The sequence below is a fragment of the Kogia breviceps genome, chromosome 3 (assembly GCF_026419965.1).
Source record: "Kogia breviceps isolate mKogBre1 chromosome 3, mKogBre1 haplotype 1, whole genome shotgun sequence".
Classification (NCBI taxonomy): domain Eukaryota; kingdom Metazoa; phylum Chordata; class Mammalia; order Artiodactyla; family Physeteridae; genus Kogia; species Kogia breviceps.
The window spans coordinates 76,713,205-76,740,329 of NC_081312.1; the positions used below are offsets into that span (position 1 = coordinate 76,713,205).

The 27,125-nt window shown below is 41.0% G+C and overlaps 1 protein-coding gene and 1 non-coding gene across 2 annotated transcripts; both read left to right on the forward strand.

Annotated features, from left to right (window-relative positions):
* Window positions 1–6,535: 6,535 nt before the first annotated feature.
* TRNAY-GUA (transfer RNA tyrosine (anticodon GUA)) lies at window positions 6,536–6,625 on the forward strand. Its single transcript is given in 2 exon segments — window positions 6,536–6,572; window positions 6,590–6,625. It is a non-coding gene; the product is annotated as a tRNA-Tyr (tRNA).
* A 25-nt stretch (window positions 6,626–6,650) lies between these two features.
* OR6S1 (olfactory receptor family 6 subfamily S member 1) lies at window positions 6,651–26,725 on the forward strand. The gene is given in 3 exon segments (XM_059057533.1): window positions 6,651–6,852; window positions 25,714–25,950; window positions 25,953–26,725. Coding segments are annotated over 3 exon segments (1,212 nt in total).
* The last annotated feature ends 400 nt before the right edge of the window (window positions 26,726–27,125 follow it).

Here is a 27,125-nt window from a genome sequence, read left to right on the forward strand (position 1 = left end):
ACTATTCAAGGCAAGTGGGTTCCTGTTTTCCGGCCAGATAGGGCTTGGGAAAGTTTTGCCAATTAGTAAGTTTTGATAATTTTGATAAGTCTTAAAGGATGAAGTTCATCAGGAGGATAGGGTTAGGTAAGAAAGAGAAGTTTTAAGTACATGTGTAACCCCAGAAGAGGAAGCTGTCACATGCGACAGGAGACTGATTAAAGGGTGGAGAATACAGGGAGTGGTGTTCGTTTGTTTTTATTTATTTTTTTTACATTTCTTTCCTCATAATGGAAACTCACAGAAGCTTTGTGCCCAGTCTATAAGCAACCTTCAAGAGTTAACTCCTTTCGCAAGAGCGCCGGTGCAGGCCCTTGGGTCTGTACTGTTGCTGGAGTACATCAGTGACCTTAGAATCAGCCCCTCGGGTCCTCAGCTGCCCACTGGTCTGTTTGCTCTGGGATGTTTCTGCCTCCTCATGTCCAAGCCCTATTTCTTTTTTGGGGTTTTTTTTGTTTTGTTTTGTCTTTGGTTTTTTTTTGCGTTATGCGGGCCTCTCACTGTTGTGGCCTCTCCCGTTGCAGAGCACAGGCTCCGGACACGCAGGCTCAGCGGCCATGGCTCACGGGCCCAGCCGCTCTACGGCATGTGGGATCTTCCTGGACTGGGGCACGAACCCGTGTCCCCCGCATCAGCAGGCGGACGCTCAACCACTGCGCCACCAGGGAAGCCCCAAGCCCTATTTCTGATCTCCCAATGGAGCTCTTACCCTTCCCTCTAAATCTTTCTCTGCCAGGAAGTGAGAAGGACAGAGAGGGTCTGAGTGAGACTGTCCTGAGATGTGACTCAGCAAAAAGGCAATGGCCCGGGAATGATGGAGATGTTTCAATTCTTGCAGACTTGAATCAAGCATCTTTGACAACTAACTTGGAAAATTAGCTCACTGCCCCTACCGTTTGCTCTCAAAGATCCCGAGAATATTTTAACCCATAATCTGAACTCCTATTAGACATTTCACTGCTTGAACTGTAAGTACAGTGTACTTTGGATCTTTGCCCATATTTTGGGAGTCCCAGAGAGTGGATGGGTGGAATTTGATGTCCATTGAAACCCAGGTTGAATCAAAGAGTTGCCCCTTTCTTACTGTGCCTTTGGAGAGGTCACCTTTATTTAGTAGGAGAGAGCACCTTTAGGCAAAGGAGAGAGCACCTTCAGGAGGTGGTGAAGGAACGAAGATGGCCCATGTCCTTAAAAGAATCACTAAGAGAAGTTTCAAGTTCCTGGCTGAATTCTTGATCTAGGGGTCTGAATATGATTGTCCCTCTTTTGCTTAGAAAAACTCACTTAACAAAATAGCAATCTTTATTTAATGTAAGCATTCAATACATGCCCTCACCTAGCTGAACTAGAATGAAGAGAAACCCAATGATGCTGAAATGGTCTCAATTTGAATTCATGACAATAATCTCAAGTGCATATGCATAACAATCTTACTACTTTTCTCAATCCCTTCTCTTCTACTCTTTCATCCCTTCTCTTGTGTCTTCAAAATAGCAATACCTCAGCATACATTCTGACTCTCATCTTTCTATTTCACTAAGAAAACAGAAGCATTCACAGGAGAACATCTACAAGGTACCCATTTACAGGCATCTGGGTACTTTTATTCCTCCTGTTACTTTGGATGACCTATCCAAGATCCTAGCTAAGACCATCCCCTCTAACTGTGCACTAGATGCCATCCTTTATTGCTTACCCAAGGACATTCTTTCCAGCAGTTGTATACACATAGATGAATATACATGGACAAAATTAATTTATTAATTTTTCAGTTAATACTGTTTCTGTTTGGAGGCAGTTTTCTGTAAAAAAAAAAAAATTGAGCACAGTGTCAAGAATGTTCTCGTATATATGTTCTCACTGCTCCTCTTCCACTATTTTCCCTTCTAATGACAAATTGCATTGGTATAATACATTTTGTTACAATCGGTGAGCCAATTATACTACTTTATTAATAATTAAATCCAGGGATACGTAAGTTTCATCCTAGCAAAATTTATTTGATTGCCATTAAAGATTTCTTCAAAACTGGAGAGTAAAAGAAACTTGCAGCAAAAGCCCAAGAGAATCTGAGCATACATAATTAAAAACACATCCAGGATAACTATTCCTAAACTTCTGGACCTCTCCCTTTATTTTCCCACTGGCTTCTATCAGCCTGCACTTCAGATAGTATCTATTGCCCTATACACTGCTCTCATTGCACCCAGAAAGTGTTAGTTCCACCTGAAATAGCAAAGACTGCTGAAACTAGGTGCATCAGGAACAAATACACTGCAAATTCTGACATAGAGATATAGAAATAGAAATATAGGAAAAAAGAGAGACAAAAAGCAAGAGAAAGAGACATAGAAAGAAACAAATAAGGAAACAGTGAAAAAAAGTTTCAGAGAAAAATCAGACCAAAAAATCAACAAAGAGAGCCAGACACCCTGAGAGATAGAAAGAAAGTGAGAAACAGACACAGATATACAAGAAGGGGGAAAGTTTGAGAGAAAAACACAGGCTCAGGGATCAGAAATACACCTGGTAGCAGGAAGGAGGTGGGGAAACCAAAGCAGGCTGAAGGAAGGGAACTGAAGGGGGCAGGCAGTGGAAGATGGACGCTGGAGAAACAGCTACTGAAAAAAATTCTGCTCTGTGGGCAGAAGAGGGGGTGCAAGTCCGTAGGCTGTGGCCGCAGCGGGCCGGGCCGATGGGTACCTATGGGCGTGGTGTCGTCGTCGTCCCCCACCCGCTTCCCTCCACCCCCGGCCCGCCTGTCCTGACATCCTGACATCCCTTCTCCATCACATCCCAGAAAGCCTCACTGCGCGGAAAAGTAAGACTAGGTCTACGTGGGCACCTCGGTCCCGGGCTTGAGTAAGTGGCGAGGTGAGGGGGGTACAGAACCGGGCGCGAGGGATGGGGTGGGATGGGGGGAGGGGCTTAGAGGCTGTGCTCCTCCTCAAGGGATCTTCTGTGGCCCTGGGGGCTGCGTTCTTCTGCTCTCCATTCCTCCGCAAGCTCGCCCCCAACCAACCCACGCATCCGTTTGCCCGACGTCCCCTTTCCCCACACCCTCTTGCCGGCTTTCTGGCCTGGGATGGGTGTCTTCCTCCCACTCTGTGTAGAAAAAGGGACAGGGCGGGGTGGGCGGAGGTAGAGGAAATGAGTCTACAGGTGACTGTCCAGTCCCAGGCATTCTGAAAATTGCCGCCCCAGGATGCCTGACAACCACGGAGCCAGCGTATGCACCGCTCCTTGCCTAGGGGCCTTCCAACCAACCAAAAGCCTGTTGTACCTGGGGCCATTCAGTGCGTTGGCCTCTGTCGTTTCTGCAAAAAGGAAGGACTCAGCAGTTACCGGTGTGCACCCTTTGATAGCTCAGCTGGTAGAGTGGAGGACTATAGGCCTGGCACGTATGGATATCCTTAGGCTGCTGGTTGATTCCGGCTCGAAGGAAGTGCCCGTGATGCTTTTGCCCCATTGTGGAAGCCCACCACTGCCTAGTGCAGCCTTGCCTCTTCCCCTTGCACTACAAGAGCATCGTCACTCTCACAGGAGAAAGCCGGCAAAGCCCTTCTGGAGCCACTTGTCCCTTCTCCAAAATCCAGAGACACATGCCTCTCAGCCAAAAACACCCTCAGCAGCCTTATCAGACTGCCCCAACCAACCAGCCCCTTCAACCTCCCAAGTCCTTTAAACTCTTATTTACACACCTCTCCTCGGGGAGAGAAGTGCCCGCTGTGCCACCACTGCTTTGCTCAACGTGGACAGATCCCTGACAAACGTGGCCACACAGGAGCTGCCCACCGTGAGCGCTGGAGGCCGACCAGCACACGGGCCATCACATGGGTCACGGACAACCAAGGCATTCTTCTTGAATATCCTCCCACTCAATTTCCCTTTCCTACTTTCCTACTCTGCCTAGTTCTAGGTTAGTCCATGGCCTTTCTCTTCTGTCTAGCCCAACCACAGTCTCTGTCCATCCCTCTCTCCAACTCTCTCTCTCTCTCTCTCTCTCTCTCTCTCTCTCCCTCATTCTTGAACTCGTTCTCTCTTTCTGTGTCTCTCTTGAATGATCATAAATATATAGACTTAGGGAGACAGAAAACCTTCACCATTTGCTTTATGTACTGTGGGACAGGACTGCCACCCTGAGATTTGCCAAGCCATTGCCAATTGCACGCCTGCATCAAGAGCCACTGGCGTTGGCAGGAGCAAAAGACACCAGGGCTCTCAGGACAGGGGAGGAGGCTTGAAGTCACGATGAAAACTTCAGAGGCCCCATTCAGGTCTCCTGTCAGTCAGAGAACAAGGCCGAGGCCACGGAAAACTTCAAATTCCTCGAAATTTCACCCCTGTTCTTGCTGCCATAGGAAGGTTTGAGTTCCTTCTGCAAGAGCAACGATTGCTCACACTCTGTACAATTGTGGGAAAATCTCCTGCACCAATTCCCCTGCTACTTCTGATGGAGAGACAGAGATAAAGATAGAGACAGAGAGGGACTGAGGGAGAGTGACTGCAAGGGAGAGGGGGAGATGGGGAGAGGAAGGGAGTTTGTGAGCAAAAGGAAAGGCTGAGACTTGAGAAAGAGACCTGAGAGTGGGAAAAGGCTGGAGTGGGGGGCAGATAATGGTGGCTGAAGGCAGGGGGCAGAAAAGGCCAGGGAGTGGGGCTTGGTGGCCGGATGTGTGATCCTGGAGGGGCACACCAACTGTCCTCCTGACACAGGCCACTGGCCTGTGCCTTCTGACCAGCTGGCTGAATTAATTGCTGGACCCCTGAGGCTACAGCCTTCCACACCCTCCTCCCTCCACCCCCACTGAGCCGGGTTTCAGGCATGGTGCTGGTTGGGGGAGGGTTGTCAGGGCATGTGGGTGCAGAGAGGAAAGCCAAGGAGTGGCCCTTGCTCTTTTCTCTCCTGTGGGAGGGAAACTCCTGAAGGCTGGAGATACAGTTGGAAAGCACTGTCAGAGGAACGGTGATGGGAGTGTGGCTCTCTGCAGGTCCTGGGGTCCAGCCGCTGCCCTCCCCTGACCCTTGCGGCCACGAGCTCCTTTTTGGTTCGGGTTCTGCCTCTGCATCCAGACTGCGTTTCCCGCATATCTTGGTCTCCAGGTCTCCTCTGCAGCAGCAGTCTTCCCCACTGCCCCACTGCTGACCCAGAGGAGCTGAGCCTGGGGCTGTGGAGTTTCCAGGGTCCAGGGGGCAGTGCCACTGCTTTCCCACAGGAGCCCTTCAGGAGGAACCTACTTGCTCTGTGGCCACAAAGATTCCCCAGCCTCGAATGTCACCATCCGCAGAGACCAGCGGACAGGGACCAAAGAGAGATTCTAAGGCTTCCATTGGATATGCCCATGTCCTCCACCCACAATGGGAATTGGAGGTTCCCAGGTTTGGGGGAACTAGCTTTGGTGTTTGGGGGATATAACAGGGGTGGAGGGTGTGCCCGTGGTTGGGAGGTGGACTCTGGTGACTTGGACACACCCCAGTGAGCCCCGGCACGGCCACCTCCTCCTGTCTGGGGCCTCACAGCAGGCAGTAGGGGACCTCCGCAGACATGGCCCTCATTCTCATTCTCGCAGGTGCAGACCTGCCAGTCTCCTGATCAGGGGTGGTGACACAGGCATCGGAGGGCAGGTGACTTGGGTGTGGCTTGCCGTACTTCTGTGCGACCTGAGCTGGGTGGGTGAGCGAGTGGTGTCAGGTGGCAGGCACGCACCAGATGGGATCTGAAATGTTTGTCAAAGATACGGAGCGAGGGCAAAAGGTCCGACCTGGACGGCGTTGTGCTCTGCCTGTCCAGAAGCCCACAGAATCTTGAGCTGCTTCAGGGAGCAGCCGCCTCTGCCCGAGTAATCCGGGTCTGTGGGAAGAGAACGCGAGCCAAGTCCCCAGATGGGCCGAAGCGGGCCAGACGGCTGGGTACCTATAGGAACATCCTTTCTCCCTCACTTCCAGGAAGTCTCACTGCGCGGAAAAGCGAGCCCAGCTCACGGTGGGCAACAGGGTCGGGTCGAGGTTAAATGGTGGGGGTGATGACGCCCCAGCACCAGGGGGCGGGTATGTGATTGGGTGGGGCGGGGGGCGAGCTCAGAAACTCCTCGAGGGCCCTTCAGCAACCCTGCCTGCCTGGTGGTGCATTCTTCTCCCCTGCTTCCCTCCGCAAGCCCGCCCCCACCCGACCCACTCATCCGTTTGGGTTTCACCAACGCCCCCCCTCCCTTCACCCTCTTACCGGCTTTCTGGCCACCGAGGGCTGTCGTCCTGGTCTCTCCCTGTAGAAAGAGCCCAGGGGAGAGAAAATGAGTCAACAGGTGGTGGCCCGGGCCCAGGCATTCTGAAAATCACCTCCCTGGGATGCCTGGCTACCACGGATCCTTGGCGTGTGCACGACTCCCTGCCAAGGGGCTTCCAACTAACCTAGGGCATATTGCACCGGGGCCTTCCAGAGCCTTGGCCTCTGTCGTTTCCAGAAAAAGCGAAGGACCCAGCACCAGGCAGCGTGCACCCTTCGGTAGCTCAGCTGGTAGAGCGGAGGACTGTAGACTTGACACACGTGGACATCCTTAGGTCGCTGGTTCGATTCCGGCTCGAAGGAAGTGCCTTGTTGCTTTTGCCCCGTCATGAAGGCCGCCACCACCCCCTGGTGCCCAGCCCTGCAAATTGGCCCTTGCAGCAGGTCAGCAGCTGAACTCAGCCGGGAAAACCCTTCCGGAGTCACGCTCACAGCCGCTGTCGCCAAGGAACACACCTACTTCTTGAAATCCATTGACCTATGCCCTTCAACGCAAGACGGCGCAGCCCCCAGCGCTCCTGCTTTAGCGGGCAGCCGCAACTAGCCAGCCCCGACCCCCCCACCTCCAAAGCCCTTTATACTTTTATTCACCCACAGCTCTTGCTTTTGCTCCTTCTACCCAGGACAGCGCTGTCTCTATCTGATACCACAGCTTCTCTAATCATGGACAGGTCCCCGTCACACAGGTTGCCCCAGAGGAGCTGTTTACTGCAAGCCTTGTATGTCTGCAACCCTACCGGCCACTAGGAGGGCCACGGATAACCCTGGCATGTATCTGTGAAACTTTTCATGTCTTTTTATGTATATGTCTGTTTTCCTCAATGTTTTTTTCTTTTTCTGTTGGTATTTTTTATTTTACCTGAGAACTATAATTTTTAGAAACCCAGCTATGTAGTAAACTCCCACGGTTGCCTTCTTAGCATGGTATTTGTAGGGATTTACCTTTTGAAAATGTATTTGTTAATCTTCACTGCTTTTTAAATGACATTTAAGCCGAAATATGCAGCTGTTTGGTTCCTGTAGTTTAATGGATAATTATTACTCCCAGTGTCTTATTTAGGTGGTCTGTCAATCTGATCTCTGGATTTTTTTCTGCTAAGAATTCTCAGGTTTATTTGTCTTGTTAATATTTCCCGGTGCTCACGTAGATTTTTGGCTATTTTATGAGCAATGATATCTCCTAGTCTGCTTGTATTATTTAGCTCAGACAGGTGATCTATATGAAGACTCTGTTGCTCTGTAACCACAAAGAGACCCCAGACTTGAATGTCACCATATGCAGAAATTAACATAGTGAGACCAGTGATGGAATTGGGCCTTTCTCGGACATCCTGTAATTCTATCTTTTACACCATTATGTATTTACTAAGAATGTGTTCTTAGAATTATGAATGAAGGCATGTACGCATCAATAAGGGGACTAGTAAGTCCTGAATCCTCTTAGCTCATCAACCCAGGTCGTGTTGACTCAATAGAATTGCCACTCTTTAGGATTGGTATTCAGGTATGTTTTGTTCACAAACCATTTAATAAGCACCTAATACGTACCATGTATTGTGCTTGTGCCAGGGATGTAGAGGTTAAAATATAAGTCTTGCCCTAAAGTATTTCTGACTGTAGGTTACCCAGAGATGGAAGCAGACAGTTATAATACAATGTGCTGGAAACTACAATTGAGGTAGATAGAATATGCCATGTAAATCTAAAACTAAAATCAATCTTAGGAAGTTTTAATTCAGGCTGGGGTGGAGGGCACAATAGAAAATATGGAAGATCTCATCGTAGAGGCAATGCACTGTAGTCAGCTCAGTTTTAGAAGAGGAGTAGTAGATCTGTGATCAGGTGAGCGGAGTGGATCCAAAACAATTAGAAAAGAAACAGAAACCTGAAGAGTGTTGATTTTTTTGTGTAACTATATTTGGTATCACTAGAGCATACAGAGAAGTCCAGGACTAGCAGGAAATGAAGATACAAATAATTGTGCCTGGAATTTTAACTTATTTCATCATATCCCTGATTTCCAGTTGCTGCTCACCCCAGAAGCAAGGGAAAGATTTCTCAACATCCCTTGTGAGTCTTTTTGGAGAAGACACCATGGCTTTTTAACGTGAAATGTTTATTATTTTTCCAGAATGACCAGCAGAAGAAAGGTTCATAATGTCCTTGTACTTCCACAATCACCTCCATTGCATCCATTCCCACACCTACTGTCATTTTCTCTGCACATACATTTTGCAACTACCTGGCTTGGATCAGCTGACAGAGAAGGCAGAGACATTGCTGATGCCAGGAGAGAAAAATCTTATGTTGTATAAGGGTTTATCTCCTTTCCAGATTTGTCAGGACTGGGGAATTGGGAAATTTCCATTCAGGAGCTCTTGAAATTGTCTTCTCTCTTTCTCAAACCTTAACATCACTTCTGTTTACCACCAAGGTAGCCTTTCTCAGAAAGTTTTGCCTCTCTGATGCCTGGATCAATAAAACCCTCTATGCAGGCCATACCCAGTGATAATTAAATAGTTATACATAGGCTATACATGAAAATGTTTACACTTCAATAGTGAGATTAATTAGAAACCAAAGTTTTTCTACCCTCCTCCATCTCTACACTCATGCTAATACAAGTAATCAAGAAGTATGTGGTCCAAGATGGGTAAAATGACATTTGCATGTAAAATCCATAAGCAAGAAACATAAAACCTGGCTTCAAATGGAACAGTTTTTCAATCCGTAGTGGGTAAGGGAATGTGGATAAATATCACTGTCTTTTCAAGATGGAGGATGAGAAGTGAAATCCTTTCAAGTCCCCCTTTTGCCTGCCAGTCCCATATTGTACACAGACTGAAATGTCTTGGGGCATTTTGTGGCAAAGTCCCTTTATTTAAATATCAGAGCATGCTCAAGCCAAAATCATTAAGTATATTGTAGATCAATAAAACTCTCTAAAAGAGGGGAGGGTGGGGTCCTTGAGGTTGGTAGCCACAAGATACAACAAGATGACTCATCTTCCTCAGAATCAGAAGGCCCCCCATTTATTTTTACAAGGCAGAAGAACAGCATCTGAGAAGCCACACCTGGGATGAAAGCCTAAAAAACAAGCAGTATCTTACTAGGCAAGCTCCTTGTTTTCCCATTGTTGCAACTTCACTGTCTCTCACTGTACACCAGGTAATAGGGCAGGAATCCAAGTCACAAAGAGGGCAAATGAGTTCCTGCCTCTAGGCCCTGCAGCACAACCCATTCTCAATGGGAGGTCAACACTGCCCTAGAAGATGGGAAGTACTGCTCTTTTTACTGGTGGCTTTTTCTTTCTATCATCTTAGTATTTTATTAAAAATATTGGAGCCTCAGAAAGGATCACATCTGAAGTAACCAGCTTAATCAGTTCAATGCCCCCCATTCCCACCTCCACCCAAACTCTTTGATTCAGTCAAAATGTGCCATGTTTCCTGGGTTTACGAACACTGGATGGTAAGAAGAGGTTCGTTCTGCTTTGATCCCTCTACTTCCTTTTTTATCAAATTCCTTCTCATTCTTTCTTACTCATTTCAGGATCATCTTTTATCATAATCTTTTCCTAGCTCCTCAAGTCTCAATTTTGTCCTCTTCCTCTTTGTCTCTTTGGTACTCCTTAATTACTTTCACCTTTCCGCCTATCATGTTATGCTGATATTATACTTTAATATCCTCTTTCGGAGTGAGCTTCTTGAAATCTGGGGAAATCTCATATTTATTTTGGTACCAGCAGCTCCTTGCTTTTCACAATACCTTGCACAAGACAATATCTAGAGCATGTTAAATTATTTCCTAGCCTGAGGCATTTCACCATCAGCTCCAGAAAGATGAAGACTCTGATAAATAACACCTTGGAGTAATGACTAAAGACCTGATTTATTGGAAGATAAAAAAAGGTCCATAATTCCTTCTAAGGTAAGAACCAGAGGTGACAGATTCCATGTAAAGAGTCCAGGGTTTTCTGTGATGAAAAACAAATGAAGAAGATTCTGGGAATCACATAGTAAGATATTCACACTAACCCTTATCACTGAGGAAATCTGAAAGTTGAAACAATATATGAAAACATCTGCTTTGTGATACTGGAGAGAGAAAAAAGATGACAAGACTTACTCAGTCAAAATATGAGAGAGGTAAAATCCAGAGTGATAATAACTAGAAAATCCACACATATATGAAAATGACTCATTTTATGAAAAAGCTAGTATGAATTTTATAACAAAAGCAGACAAGGATATTAAGAGAAAGATTTATTACAGGTCTATCTCATTCATGAACATGGCTATAAAAATTCTAAACAAAACATTAGCAAATCAAATAAACCATATTTAAAACTTATTACATATCTGACAAAATTGGAGCTATTGGATGAAAGTAGCATTGATGTAACATTAGAAAAATCAGTGTACTTCACCATACTAACAGAACAAAGGAAAAAATAAGAAGACTATTTTAATAGATGAAGAAAATTCATTTAATAAAATTCAGTATCTCTCATGATAATGTTATTAATAAACCAGAAGGCAATTTGTTTGATAAAGTGCATTTACAAACAAAAGTCTCATTGTATGTTGCATCTAACAATGTGTTTAATGGTGAAATGGTGCTAGATTTTTAATTTTTTTCTTCGGTATTTTATTTTCTTATTTTATTTTGGTACGCGGGCCTCTCACTGTTGTGGCCTCTCCCGTTGCGGAGCACGGGCTCCGGACGCACAGGTTTAGCGGCCATGGCTCACGGGCCCAGCCGCTGCACGGCATGTGGGATCTTCCCGGACCGGGGCACGAACCCGTGTCCCCTGTATCCGCAGGCAGATTCTCAACCACTGCACCACCAGGGAAGCCCGATGGTGCAAGATTTTTGAGACTGAAACAAGATTAGAACGCCCTTGGTGAACGTGCAGGCCTCATGTTGAAAACCCTGGATCTCTAAGCCATTGCCGCAGCCCACGAGACTGTAATATGAGTGAGAAATAAACCTTCACTGTGTAAAGCCCCCCACCAAAAAAAAGAAAAAAAAGAAATCTACGGCTGTATTACTAGAGATAATAGGTTATTTTAATACACTTGCAGTATCAAAGGTCAATATTCAAAGATTACTTATATTTCTATATGCCATCATCAACTAGAATAGTTAGAATATTAAATTTTCAAAAGATTACCTTTATAATAGCATCAAACAATGAAATACCTAGAAACATATCTTTAAAAATGTGCAAAATCTCAAGGCACAAAATACAAAATATTATTGGAGAATTAAAGAAAAGTTACATAAATGGAAAGACAGTCCATTTATAGACTAAACAACTCAATATTGTAAAAATATCAAATCTCCTCAAAATAATCTATGATTGGGCTTCCCTGGTGGCGCAGTGGTTGAGAGTCCGCCTGCGGATTCAGGGGCCACGGGTTCGTGCCCCGGTCCGGGAGGATCCCACATGCTGCGGAGCGGCTGGGCCGGTGAGCCATGGCCGCTGAGCCCGCGCGTCCGGAGCCTGTGCTCCGCAACGGGAGAGGCCACAACAGTGAGAGGCCCGCGTACCACAAAAAACAAACAAACAAAAACCAACTATGATCTTAAAAATCTAATCAAAATTCCGTAATTGGGCAGGGAAACTTGATAAGACAATTCTAAAGCATATAAGGGCATGCAAAGTGTCAATATGGCTAATATACTCTTGGAAAGGACAAATAGAGAGGACTTAACTATACCAGGTACCAAGAAACTTTATAAAGACACAACAGTTTAGTTAGGATGGTAATGATATAGGACAGGCAAATATACCAACCAAACAGTGCAGTCTAGAAAGAGACCCAAACTTGGCCACTGATTTGTGACAAAGATTACACTGCAAGGGAGATAATTGTCTTTTCAATAAATGATAATGGATCATTTAGCTACTACAATGGAGGGAAAGGAATCTTGATTCAAAGCACATATTGCATACAACACGGATGAATTATAAATCTAATTGTAAGTTGTAAATCTAACTGTGAAATGTGAAACAGTAAAACATCTTTAAAAAAACATAAGAGAGGGCTTCCCTGGTGGCGCAGTGGTTGAGAATCCGCCTGCCGATGCAGGAGACACGGACGGGTTCGTGCCCTGGTCCGGGAAGATCCCACATGCCGCGGAGCAACTAAGCCCGTGAGCCATGGCCGCTGGGCCTGCGCGTCCGGAGCCTGTGCTCCGCAATGGGAGAGGCCACAACAGTGAGAGGCCCGCATACCGCAAAAAAAAAAAAAAAAAAAAAAAAAAAACAACAAAAAACATAAGAGAATACCCTGATGACCTTGAGTTAGGCAAACATTTCTTAAACGAGACACAAACAAATGTAGAGGGATAAAATTGATAAATTAGGCTACATTAAAATTAAGATCTTCTCATTTAAAAAATCCCATTAAGTGAGTAAAGAGGCCTGCCACAGAGTGGGAGAATGTACTCGTATATCCAGCAAAAGATTTACATCCCAAATATATAAAGAATGCCTACAAATTAATAAGAAAAACAACTGACAACCATCTCAAATGCTTTTTCTTTCATCAGTTTTTAAAGCAATGTCATTCCTGCTACTTCAACCATTTTTTTGTTGGTTTGATTTTGTTTTGTTTTTTAATTTTATTGGAGTATAGTTGATTTACAATGTTGTTTAGTTTCAGGTGCACAGCAAAGTGATTCAGTTATACATATACATATATTCATTCTTTTTCAGATTCTTTACCCGTATAGGTTATTACAGAATATTGAGTAGAGTTCCCTGTGTTATACAGTAGGTCCCTGTTGGTTGTCTATTTTATATATAGTAGTGTGTTACTTCAACTATTTTTTGAGGAGCTTTTATTCCATCTAGGAAAATGAGTTCTCCAAAAACTTAGCAGATAAAATTTAAGTTCCAAAGGTTAAAATTTAAGAAAAATTTAAGCCTTAAAAAATCCTATAGTCTTTATGTGAAATATTTAGATTCTTTAGGAAAATAACTTTTAATATCTGAAGAAAAGGATATTAAAATCAATTATTTTTAAACATAGATGAATGCTCATATAAAAAATGTGTTTTTCTTTATCATCTTCTACTTCAGAGAAGCACAAACTATTTCACTATCTTTAATCAACTCTCAAACTACTGGTGTCTAAAAACTTGAAATTACATGAACTGCATTTCTCAACTATCATGGGGCCAAAGGCATTTAGATTTCACATATTAAAGAGCTACCTTATAACTCTCAATGGTTTGAAAAGCCAGTAACACATAAGTAAGTGTGTGAAGGTAGGTAGTCCTGGCTGCAGGCAGAATCAGAGGCAAATACTATCAGAAGGAGGGCACCCCAGCTTAGGTCCGCAGTATTTCCGCAGATAAAGATAAACCAGAAAATAACTCTTACTCAAAAATCACCAACACACAGGAACAAAGCAGCAGGAAAAAAATCTTAAAACTCAGTAGGCCCTCGGATATTGGAGTTTTCAGCTACACAACACAAAATCACTAAATAGAAAATGTTCAAAGAAATAAGAGGTAGGGGTCATATAAATAAATAAGCAATAAGAAACTATAAAAATGATCATGCAGATTTGCAAAAGAAAAAACCTATAGCCTTTAAAATGAAAAAATATAACTATTAAAATAAAACTCTCAGTGAATGATTTAATTAGTGAATTACACATACCAAGAGAGAATTAGTAAATGTAAATAAACATCTGAAGATGTTACCCAGAATTTAACAGACACAAGGAGATGAAAACTATATAAGAAATAATGTCCTAAAGAAGAAAACAGAATGAAGAAGAGAGGATACTTGAAGGCATAATAGGTGATGAATTCAGAGAACTGATGAAAGTTGAATTCCAAATACAGGAAGCACAATGTTGACCATGAAGGAATTTTAAAAAAAATTCTAAACATTATTGTGAAACTCTAGCATATCAGTGACAAAGAGAAGATTTTATATGCAGCCAGAGTAAAAGACATTACCTACAAAGAATAACAAGATGATAGCTGACTTTCCAACATGTATTAATTGAAGACTGAAGACAGTGTTGAGAGGAAATAACTCTTAATTATGTATGCAGAAAGAATATCAAGAATGGGGTGAAATAGGCATTTTCTGATAAATAAAAACTGAGATGGTTAATGACCAACAGATTTTTATTAAAGGAACATTTAAAAGATGTACAGAAAATGAGCCTGGAAAGAGAGACTGAGATACAAGAAGGAAAGATCAACAAAGAAACTGGTAAACATGGGCATAAATATGGTAGACTGAACACATGCATCCATATTTTCTCCCTCCCAAAACTCCACTAAATCTATAGCATGGGAAAGGAAACAAAGCAACAACATTTTGGAAGATAGAAAGCAGATAATTTAGTAGTAACTGGCATGGAAAGACTGATGGAGAAAAATTATTTCTATTCAAGCAGTGAGAATAAACAAGAATCAGCTTGATATATTCCATAGAGTCCCTCTATATTTTTGGAAGTGGGGTGAATGGAAGGCTAAATTAAGAAGAATTGAAAAATATTTAAGAAGCAGTTGAATTCTAGATACTTCTTTACTACCCAGGCTGACTGTTGTCCCTCTCCCACTCCAACAGGAGGCTGGATGATTTGTTTCTGGCACAGGTAAAAGAGAGGATCTCTAGATTGCCAAAGATAGGAATACTGTACAGAAAGTAGGGGATTAAATAAATGTATATGTACTGGTTGCTGAGTTGCCTACTTAGCTCCCACACATTCGGCAGCTAGACAGGAAGCTGAAGAATTTTCTTTGTGTTATCTGACAAGTCCAAAATGAAAGTTCTGAAGATACTGGCATTGGTGTTTCCTAAAAAACAAGCCAGCCATGTCACCGTAGAATGAGGTCCAGATTCAAGTACCATCCATGCACTCAGAACTTCCAAACAGCTACTTAGTCTCCCTCTCTTTAATGTAAACATTTAACCAAGGATCAGCTACTTGCTGGGGAAAATAATCTAATGTGATTTTATTTGTTTGAAACAAACAGAAAAGGGTAACTTGTAGGAAACAGAGACTACATAGGAAAGACATCATCTTATTTTTCTAAAAAACGTCATTAATGTTTTCAGTGATAGTATGTTGCAGACATGGGGCAAAAAGTGATGTTGCCAGAAGACCCCAAAACCAACCAAACAAAAAACCCACTCGGGGGGGCAGGGGAAGGCATAAATCAGGAGCTTGGGATAAACATACACACACTACTATATATAAGATAGATAACTAACAAGGACCTACTGTATAGCACAGGGAACTCTACTCAGTATTCTGTAATAACCTATATGAGAAAAGAATCTGAAAAAGAATATAGGTATATGTATAACTGAATCACTTTGCTATACATATGAAACTAACACAATATTGTGAATCAACTATACTCCAATAAAATTAAAATATTTTAAAAAACCCAAAACCAAAAAACTCACTCAGAAATAAGAACTCTTAGGAATTAAAAAATACGATATTAGGAATTTTTAATATATGTCATAAGGTAGAGAAAAAGCAAGCTCCCAGAAAGTAAAACAAATGATTACTAATAGAAAATAGGAAAGAATAGTTTAAAAACATTTGAGGATCAATTTTAAAAGTTGTATTTCTAATCAATAAAAGAGAGAGAGAGAAAAAAAAATGGAGAAAAATAATTCCTGAAAGTTTGTCAGATTTTAAGGGGATTCGTTTCTTGATGCTGTTGTTTGATGTACAAAGTTTATAATTTTGATGAAGTCCAATATACCTACTTTTTTTTGGATGCTTATATTTTTGGTGTCATATCTGAGAATCTATTGCCAAATCCAAGGTCATGAAAATTTACCCCTATGTTTTCTGTTAACAGTTTTATAATTTTAACTCTTACATTTGGATCTTTTATCCACTCTGAGCTCATTTTGTATGTGGTGTGAGATAAATTCAACTTTATTCTTTTGCATGTGAATATCCAATTGTTCTGGCACCATTTGTTGAAAAGACTATTCCTTTCCTATTGAATGGTCTTGGCACTCTTGTTGAAAATCAATTGATCATAGATATATGGGTCCATTTCTGAACTCTCAGTTCTATTTCATTGACCTATATGCCTATCCTTATGTCCATACCACATAATCTTGATTACTGTAGCTTTGTAGAAGATTTTTAAATTGAGAAATGTGAACCCTTCAACTTTATTTTTATTTTTCAATACTGTTTTGGCTACTAGGGGTCTCTTGCAATTCCATAAGAATTTTAGAATCAGCATGTACGTTTCTGCAAAAAATGCAGTTGGGATTTTGGTAAGGATTGCACTGAATTTGTATATTGCTTTGGTTAGTAATGCCATCTTAATGGTATTAAGTCTTCCAGTTCATGAACATGGGGTGTCTTTCCATTTATTTAGGGCTTCTTTAATTTCTTTGAACAACCTCTTGCAGTTTTTAGTGTACAAGTTCTATATCTCCTTGGTTACATTTATTTCTAAGTATTTTATTCTTTCTGATGCTATTGTAAATGGTGGGATTATTTTCTTAATTTAATTTTTGGATTGTTTATTGTTAATGTACAGAAATACAAATGATTTTTGTATGTTGATCTTGTTTCCACCAACATTTCTGAATTGATTTGTTTGCTTCAATAGTTTTTTAAGGCGGGTGGATTCTTTAGGATTTTCTAGATATAAAAATCATAAAATCTCCTAGTAGAGACAGTTTTACTTCTTCCTTTCCAATTTGGATGCACTATATTGCACAGTATGGTATGGCACAGTATCACATTGTATCATTTCATTTTGTTTTGTTCCATTTTGCTATATTCCATCCATTCCATTCTATTTGCCTGAATTCCCTAGCTAGAACTTCCAGTACAATGTTGAATAGAAGTGTTGAAAGTGGTTGTCCTCTCTTGTTCCTGAATTTAGGGAGAAAGTTCTCCATATTTCGCCATTAAAATTGATATTAGCTGCAGATTTTTCATAGATGTCCTTTATCATATTGAGGAAATTCCCTTCTGTTCCTAGTTTGTTGAGTATTTTCATCATGAAAGGATATCAAATTTGTCTAATACTTTTTATCATTTGGGATGATCATGTGTTTCCCCGTTATATTTTATTAACATGGCATATTATATTGATTTTCATATGTTGAACCACCCTTGCATTCTTGGGGTACATCCCAGTTGGTTTTAGTGTATAATCCTTTTAGTATGCTGATGGATTAAGTTTACTAGTATTTTGCTGAGGATTTTTGCATTTGCATCCATAAGGTATAGTGGTGTATCATTTTCTTTTCTTATGATATCTTTGTCTGGGTTTGATATGAGGATAACACTGGCCTCATATAATGAATTTGGAAGCATTCCCTCCACTACTTTTTGGAAGAGTTTGAGAAGAATTGGTGTTAATTTTTCTTTAAATGTTCAGTAGAATTCACCAATGAAACCATCTGATCCTGAATTTTTGTTTGATAAGTTTTTGATTACTGATTTCATCTCTTTATTTGCTATATATCTGTTCAGATTTTCTATTCTTCTTTTTGAGAAATTTTGAGTCAGTTTTGATAGGTTATGTGTTTCTAGAAATTTGTTCATTTCATCTAGGTTATCTAATTTGTTGGCGTGCTGTAGTTCATAGTATTCCTTTACAATCCATTTTATTTCTGTAAGGTCAGTAGTAACAGCTCCACTTTTAATTCCTGATTTTAGTAATCTGAGTTTTCTTTCTTTTTTTCTTTGTCAGTCAAGCTAAAGATTTGTTACTTTTGTTCATCTTTTCAAAAACCAACATTTGAATTTGTTGATTCTATTTTTAAAAATTCTCTTTTTCATTATCTCTAATCTTTATTATTTCCTTCCATCTGCTTGCTTGGTGTTTAGTTTGCTCTCCTTTTTTCTTATAACTTTTCTTCTTAAATTTTTTTCTTCAACCTTAAGATTGAAGGCTAGGTTATTGATTTGAGAGCTTTTTTAAATGTATGCATTTATAGCTTTAAATTTCCTTCTGAACATTGCTTTTGCTGCATCCTGTAAGTTTTGGTATGTTGTGACTTTGTTTTCATTGATCTCTAAGTATTTTCTAATTTCCCTTGTGATAGCTAATTTGATAAATTGGTTGCTTAAAACTGTGTGGTTTGATTTCCACATATTTGTGAATTTTTTCCTTCTGTTACTGATTTGTAGTTTCGTTCCATGGTGATCAGAAAAGACATTTGTATAATTTCAATACTTTAATTTTACTATGACTAGTTTTGTGGCCTAATGTCTATCTTGGAGAATGTTCCATGTGTACTTCTGAGGAATGTGTATTCTGTTGCTGTTGGATAAAATGTCCTATGTATGTCTGTTAGGTCCAGTTAGCTTACAGTATTGAAGTCTTCTATTTCCTTGTTTATCTTTTGTCTAGCTGTTCTATCCATTATTTAGAGTGGGGTGTTGAAGTCTCCAACTATTATTGTAGGACTGTCCAAATCTTTTTTTTAATTTAAAAATTAGTTGTTGGGCTTCCCTGGTGGCGCAGTGGTTGAGAGTCCACCTGCCGATGCAGGGGATACGGGTTCGTGCCCCGGTCCGGGAAGATCCCACGTGCCGCGGAGCGGCTGGGCCCGTGAGCCATGGCCGCTGAGCCTGCGCATCCGGAGCCTGTGCTCTGCAAAGGGAGAGGCCACAACAGTGAGAGGCCCGCGTACCGTAAAAAAAAAAAAAAAAAAAAAAAAATTAGTTGTTGCATTTCTTATGAACAAGTTTTAAAAGTTCTTAATATAGTCTAAAGTCCTTTATTAGATATGTGATTTTAATATATTTTTCCCAGGCAATGATTTTTTTATGCATTGTCTTAACAGTATTTGAGAAAGAAAACTTGTAATTTTGATAAAGTTCAATTGATCAATTTTTATTTTACGGACTGTGCTTTTGATTTAGTTTCCATGAAATCTGCCTAAATCAAAGTCACAGAGATGATATCTTATTTTGTATTTTTAGAAGTTTAAAATTTTTAGTTTTACATTTAAGTTTATGATTCATTTTGACAATTTTTATATATGGTCTAAGGTGTAAAGTCCATTTTATCATATGAATATCCAAATGTTCTTGCAATATTTGTTGAAAAGACTATACTTTTTCCACTGAATTTTCTTTTCCCCTTATTGAAAATCAAGTTGCCATAAATATGTGGGTCACTTTCTGCACACTGTATTCTGTTTCGTAGATATTTGTCTACCTTTTCACTTAACATTTCTCTCATATATTTTACCTCTTAGTTCTATGTTCTAGAAGATAGTCTTCAGCCAATCCTGAAGTGACTATTTCCTCTAAGGTCACTTGTCCTATTTTATCCTTCTCTTTCACATTGTGGTTATACTCAAGGCCAGGGGATATATGGGTGTGAGTTAACATGTATGAATTAAGGACTATGGAATAAATATTTCCTGTTCATATTTTAGATTTGCATTGCATTTCTCTGTTCTTTTAAATTCAATTTTATGTGCTATTTTTTTTCTCCTGGAAGTTCCTTTTATATAAAATTTGGTAATGGAACTCTCTCTTGTTTTCCTATGCTGTTATTTACTTACCCTTTTAAAAAATGAGAAGGGAAGAAAACAAAGGAGAGAAAAAGTAATCTTTATTTTAAGGAATTTTGTAATAATGAAAAAGATAGGTTTCTGTACTCAATATATTATTTTAATCCTATCTCTCCATTCTGAACTGTGATTCTGTGTGAATAGATGTGTTTCTATATTGCCTCCACTACTTTTGGATCAAAAAGCAAGTTGTTACTGAGAGGTTTGAATTCCTCTTGGAGTTGAAGTTCATTATAGTTTTACATTTCCTGGCTCTGAGTAGCCCACATGGTATTTGACATTCCCCAGGGTTTGGCTGGCTAATTTTGTGGAAATGAAGTTGCCATCTTTAGGGAAATATTTCTGACATTCATTAATTTCTAACTGCAGACATCTTGTATTTCTAAAAACTTTGAGTTTTTAAAAACTAGGTACCTGATTGTCACTACATATTTCTGAAGCTTTTTTATTATGAAAAATTTCAAACATACTAAAAATAGAATGGTATAATGAATAATGGTGTAACCAACTCATAGTTCCATGAATTTCCAAATCATGGCCAAGCTAATTTTATCTATACATCCACTCATTTTATTTTGAAGCAAATCCCAGGTATTGTATCATTTTGCTATAAATTATTTTTACTTACAAAATGATAATTAAATTTCTCATACAATGTCTACCACAATAGGAATTTTACTGATGAGGAACACTAAAGTCAAAGTAATATCAAACAATGATTAATGTAGAAGTATAATTCAAGAATGTTGCAATCCCATCATTCAACAGAGTTATCAAGCTAGCAGTCTCCTTAGTTAAAATATTTTCCTCTGTTCTCCATGTAATGACAGGGAAATTTTTCCAGGGTATCTTAAAAGCAAGAAATAAGGTACAGAACAGTGTAAGACAGTCACAGGTAAATAACTAAGCATTTTGACATTTGCTTACATACACACAAAATAACACTGGAAGGATGTGCAATAAAATAATGAAAATGGTTAATTAGGGAAGGGATAGGGGTGGATGGGGAGGAGGAGGACTAGGACTCTAAAATTCTATACATTGTATTTTTTTGAGTCATTTGAGTATGTTTTATATTTTTAAAATAAATATAATGCCTTCTAAAATGAACTATTTCATGCAAAAACTAAGATATTCCTATGATCAAGTCAGTTTGAAAGTATTATAAGCTGAATACAAAAACCATTGTCAGTTGGACAGATGGCTATGCAATTTTTAAAAAATTGCCTGACTTTATGGTTAAACCCTTAAGCTTTATGGTTCAATTAAATTTCAAAAACGTGTATGTCTTAAAGTGTGCTTTACTAGCGCTCAGACTTCATGGGTCTCTCTTCACTTAGACCTCTCCTCCCTGTAGCTCAACAAACAAGAGGCTCATTTTCTAGTTTATTTTCATTTGGCTTAGCTCAGCCAGGTCTACCTGTCTGTGCTCCCACTCCTTCCTCAGAATCTAAAGTGATGAAACTTCTCATGCCTCATTCATTCTTCCAGTTAGGTATTTTCTTTTCTCTAAAAAGAAATATGTCCAGAAGAATGGAATTCAGTCAAACTGAGTCTTGGGGGACCTCTGTACAATCGACCCTCCATATTCATGGGTTCTGCACCTAGAGATTCAACCAACTGTGGATTTAAAATAGCCAGGAGGGCTTCCCTGGTGGCGCAGTGGTTGAGAGTCTGCCTGCCGATGCAGGAGACACGGGTTCGTGCCCTGGTCCGGGAGGATCCCACATGCCGCGGAGCGACTGGGCCCGTGAGCCATGGCCGCTGGGCCTGCGCGTCCGGAGCCTGTGCTCCGCAACGGGAGAGGCCACGGCAGTGAGAGGCCCGCATACCGCAAAAAAAAAAAAAAAAAAAAAAAAAAAATAGCCAGGAAAAAAATTTCAGAAAGTTCCAAAAAGCAGAACTTGATTTGCTGCATCAACAACTATTTACATAGCATTTACATTGTATTAGTTACCATAAGTAATCTAGAAATGATTTAAAGTACAATTGACCCTTGAACAACACAGGTCTGAACTGCACGGGTCCACTTACATGTGGATTTTTTTCAATAAATATAGTATTTGTATTTTCATTTTACGTATCTTTAAATTAAGAAGGTATGGGGAAAAGTTTCTTTTCTCTCAGAGATCACAATATGTGGAATCAAAAGAAATCAGAAGGATTTGAGTCCTGATTTTAAACAAACTGTTTCAGCTTTCTGCCCTTGGGTGAGTGATTTATCAATTCCTTTGTTTTTGAGGCAGAAATAGCAGTAGGTTTTCAACTGCACAGAGGTCGGCACCCCTAACTCTACTGCACAGAGGTCGGCACCCCTAACTCTCCCTCTCACATTGTTCAAGAGTCAACTCTATATGGGAGATGTGTGTAGGTTATATTCAAACACTTTGCCATCCTATACAAGGGACTTGAGCATCCATAGATTTTTGGGGGGTATCCCTGAGGGGTCCTGGAACCATCCGATTTAGATACCAAGAGACAACACTACTCTTCTTCCTCTCAGCTCAAGACTTAACTGGTGTTCATCTCACAAGACCAGCTGCTCTTCAAGTCTGGGGGGTCAGAGCAGTTTAGTTCACATACCATTTATTGAGCACCTAATGTGTGCCAGGAACTGTGACTGGTGTTTAATATTATACCAAAAATTAGTTCCTGCCCTAAGAGTTCAGAATCTGGCATGAGACACACATGAGAAAGCAGAGTTCCAATTAGGTATTGAGACTGAGGTCAGCAGAACCTGCCATGGTTCAAGTTGGAGAGTGGGCAGCAGGTGGGGTTGAGGGGAGTGGGTAGGGGAAGCTTCTCAGAAAAGAAGTTGCTATGTGCCTCAGAGTAAACTGAGTGTACTCAGTTGATATGTGTACTCAGAGTAAACTGAGTTTTAGAATATGAATAGGAGTTAGTCAAGTCTTTAGTCAGGGGCATAAAATAGACACAAATGGGAAAATGTGAAAAATGGTACAGAATTCTGAATAGTGTTTTGAGTGTACCACATACACTCTTACTAGAAGATAAGGTCCAAGGCTGGGAGAAGCTGTAGAAGCTAGAGCAGGGAAACTTCTCCTATCTTATCCCACCCTTGGGGCTACTATCGCTTCCCAAACCAGAAGTCAGGGGAGGGATTCCCAATATCAGTGTAAGTCTTCAGGGAGAAGAATCAATATCTGTATTACTTGGGATATAAATGTTTCCCTTGGGTGACATACAGGAGAAAGATGGATCATGGCTATGGTCTTCCACAGCTGGTCTAACTCCATCCTTTCTCTCATTCCCACTGTATTGCCCAGTACTTTTGCAGCTGCTGGTTTGGGGTGGGTGACAGATGAAGGCAGAAGAATTCCCACTCATCCCTCGTTGAATAAAGGGTCAGCCTCCTTTTCAGATTTATCAGGCACGGAATCTGGGAAATTTCTGTTGAATTGCAGATCTCCCTTGGGTCTTTGAGGAATTATTTTCTCTCTTTCTTATGGTTTTATCTCCTCACCATTTGGGTCTCTTTTCTCCAGCAGACACTGTGGCTAGCTGGGCTCCTAATGTCTGGTTCAGTAAACCATCATTTTGGGGCATCTCCATTGGAAACTCAAGTTTTGCATGAAGGCTCCTACTTGTCAATAGAGGGACTAGTTAGAAACCAATGACTTCTTCAGCCTTCTCCTTCCTTGCACTCAGGCTAATGTCAGGAGCCAGGGAGGGTAGGGTCTCAAACAGGAAAACTGACAGTTTATACATTGAACTTACCAGCAAAAAAGGTGAAGACCTGGCTTTAAATGGAACATTTTTCATTAGGCAGTGAGCTACTTGAGGGTAGTGACGATGTCTCCTCTATCTCCGAGTCATCAAACATAGCCCTTGATACATAATCAACACAGAGCAAAAGCTGAATGATTTCACTGACAGTAAGGCAATTTCTATAGAAGCTGGAGGGAAATGAGACTTTGACTCTCCCTAGGGAGAAAGACCACAGAATTGCTTTATCCTTAACAAAAGGTGCAAAAGTTTCCCTACTCAGGTGGGATCCACAGGTGAGACATTTTAAGTAAAGAGTCTAAGCTTTGCTGTGAACAAAAACTGCTGGGTGTGCTAAACAACAGTAAGGTTGACAGAGAACCAAGGACTTAAGGTCATCTCTCATGCTTTGCATGGCTAAAGGGGATCAGTTTTCTCCTAGTAACTGAGGTTGGGTTTTTTTGTTTTTTTAAAAAAACAAAGTTACAGAATATCATTGATTTATTCTTATAACTGGTTAGTCTTCAGAATTGGAATGACTTGAATCAAATGGTAAGGACTTCATTTCTGATTTCATTAGTAATTACCAAGAATTCATAATTCTGTCTCTGGCAAGTCATCTGATAGAGCCCAAGTTTGTGGAAGGGCCTTGGCTTGGTATCATGGACTGAAAAAGCTTGAGAAACTCATCTTAATATTCCCCAGAATACTTAGCGTGAAGTTGGCAGTAATAAATAGATGTGGATAACTGACTGATTGAATCAATGTGGTTTATCCCTATTCTCCCTTTTAAATATGGCATAACTTCCTTTAGGTAGGCAAGCACACTGTGGCAAGCTGAGCTCAGTTAGACCCTTGGGTTGCAGGAGAAATTCTCCATGAAAAGGTAATTTTATACAATATATGTACTAATGGCCTAGATTCCTATGACTCATTCTACAGCTGAACAGATGAAGGACAAACAAGACTGGATTAATTGATAGTCTTCCGAGGGAAGTGGCGAGCCAAACCTAGACTCTGGTGCCCTAACTTGCAGTCCAGAGCTTTCTCTACCACATCATTTGTCAGCTAAGTGCTGGCAACTCTTTGCACTATGATTTCATTTGCTCCTCACAGAATTTTAAGGAACGCAGAGAGGTTAGGTAACTTTTCCAAGGCAAGTAGGCTAGTAAATGTAGATGCTAGAATTCAACGCTAGGAAGTCTGACTCAAGTTCTGATCGTGGTCGAATGGGAATCACATTCTTCACAAAATCGTTTTTCTGATATTTTTGTCCAACTCAACAGATATTGTTATTATAATAATGAGGTATCATCATTTAGGATCTTAGAATATTAGATGGGAGGATAGAGGCTCCTGGCATCTTCACACCTTAGTTTTAGCTACCCTTTATAGAAAATCTTCCTCAGCTCTAAAAATCATTAGATGAAGACCTCAGGTACTTCAAATCTATTTTTTTTTTAATTGGAGTATAGTTGATTTACAATTTTGTGTTAGTTTCAGGTGTACAGCAAAGCGAATCAGTTACACATATACATATAACCACTCTTTTTTAGATTTTTTTTCCATATAGGCCATTACAGAGTATTGAATAGAGTTCCCTGTGCTATACAGTAGGTCCTTATTAGTTATCTATTTCACATATAGTAGTACGTATATGTCAATCCCAATTTTCCAATTTATCCCTCCCCACCCCTTACCCCCAGTAACTATGTTTGTTTTTTACATCTGTAACTCTATTTCTGTCTCGTAGATAAGTTCATTTGTACCCTTTTTAAGATTCCACGTATGTGATATCATATGATATTTGTCTTTCTTTGTCTGCCTCATTTCACTCAGTATGACAATCTCTAGGTCCATCCATATTGCTACAAATGGCATTATTTCATTCTTTTTCGTGGCTGAGTAATATTCCATTGTTTATATGTACCACATCTTCTTTATCCATTCCTCTGTTGATGGACATTTGGGTTCTTCAAATCTTAAGAGGATCTGTGACTGGAGAAAGTGGGGTAAGCGTGCCATATCATGATAAAATAAATTTCAGAATTGTCTGGAGAAGACCTGTCTTCACCAAGACCGTGTTCATGCTGTTGCACAGGTGGGAAGGATAATGCTCCTGGAGGGAACCAGAGCAGTGGTGTAACAGAGTTCATCCTGGCAGGTTTCCCAAATCTCAACAGCACAAAAGCAGAACTGTTTTCTGTCTTCCTTCTTGTCTATCTGCTGACTCTAACAGGCAATGTGTTGATTGTCAGGGTGGTGGGAGCTGATATTCGCTTGCAGACTCCCATGTACTTTGTCCTGGGTAACTTGTCCTGCCTAGAGATCCTGCTCACTCTGTCATCATTCCCAAGATGCTGAGCAATTTTCTCTTGAGGGAACACACTATTTCCTTTGCTGCATGTATTACCCAATTCTATCTCTACTTCTTTCTTGGGGCCTCTGAGTTCCTGCTGTTGGCCATCATGTCTGTGGATTGCTACCTGGCCGTCTGTCATCCTCTGCACTATACTTTGCTCATGAATGGGGCTGTGTGCTTTTGGGTGGCCTTGGCCTGCTGGATCGGGGGACTCCTCCCCGTGCTTGGCCCTACAGTGGCTGTGGCCTTGCTTCCTTTCTGTGAACAGGGTGCTGAAGTGTAGCACTTCTTCTGTGACAGTGGCCCACTGCTCCGCCTGGCGTGCACCAAAACCAAGGAACTGGATGAAACTGACTTTGTCCTGGCTTCTCTTGTCATCATAGCCTCACTGATGATTACTGCCCTGTCCTATGGCCACATAGTCCTGGCTGTCCTGTGCTTCCCCTCTGCTTCAGGCCGTCAGAAGGCACTCTCTGACTGTACTTCCCACCTGATGGTGGTGACCCTCTTCTATAGAAGTGCCATTTTTCTCTATGTACGACCATCACAGAGTGGCTCTGTGGATACAAACTGGGCAGTGACAATGGTAACAACATTTGTGACACTGCTGCTGAACCCAATCATCTATGCTTTACGCAATGAGCAAGTCAAGGAAGCTTTGAAGGACATATTTAGGAAGGCAGTAGCAGGATTTTAGGGGGATCTTTTACTTGCTATGAGTTTCAATAAGAAAACAGTGAGGTGGAAGTGAAGGGATGTCATGACTTAAGGGATATCTTAAGTCCAAGTCTTCTTCGTTGTCTTCTCATTGTCTTGTCATCATGGACATCACCACGTGACTGAATTCTGGAACACTAAAGAATACCAAAGTCATCAAGTCCATCTTTCTTCTCTTCCAGGCAAAATTCCTTGATTCTATCTCATATAAATGCACATTATTATTGATATATCATAATCTATACCATCTTTATATCATAAGACCCTCCAACCTGTGCGATCTTAACCTAAGGGTCTATGGTCACCAAGAAGTCTAAGGATGAGCCTCAGAAAGTGTATAAGCCCCATTATTATGTAAATGTATATATTTGAGCCTGTATGCACTTGTCTGAGAAGAGGATACACAGCTTTAATTCAACTCCTAAAGAGATTCA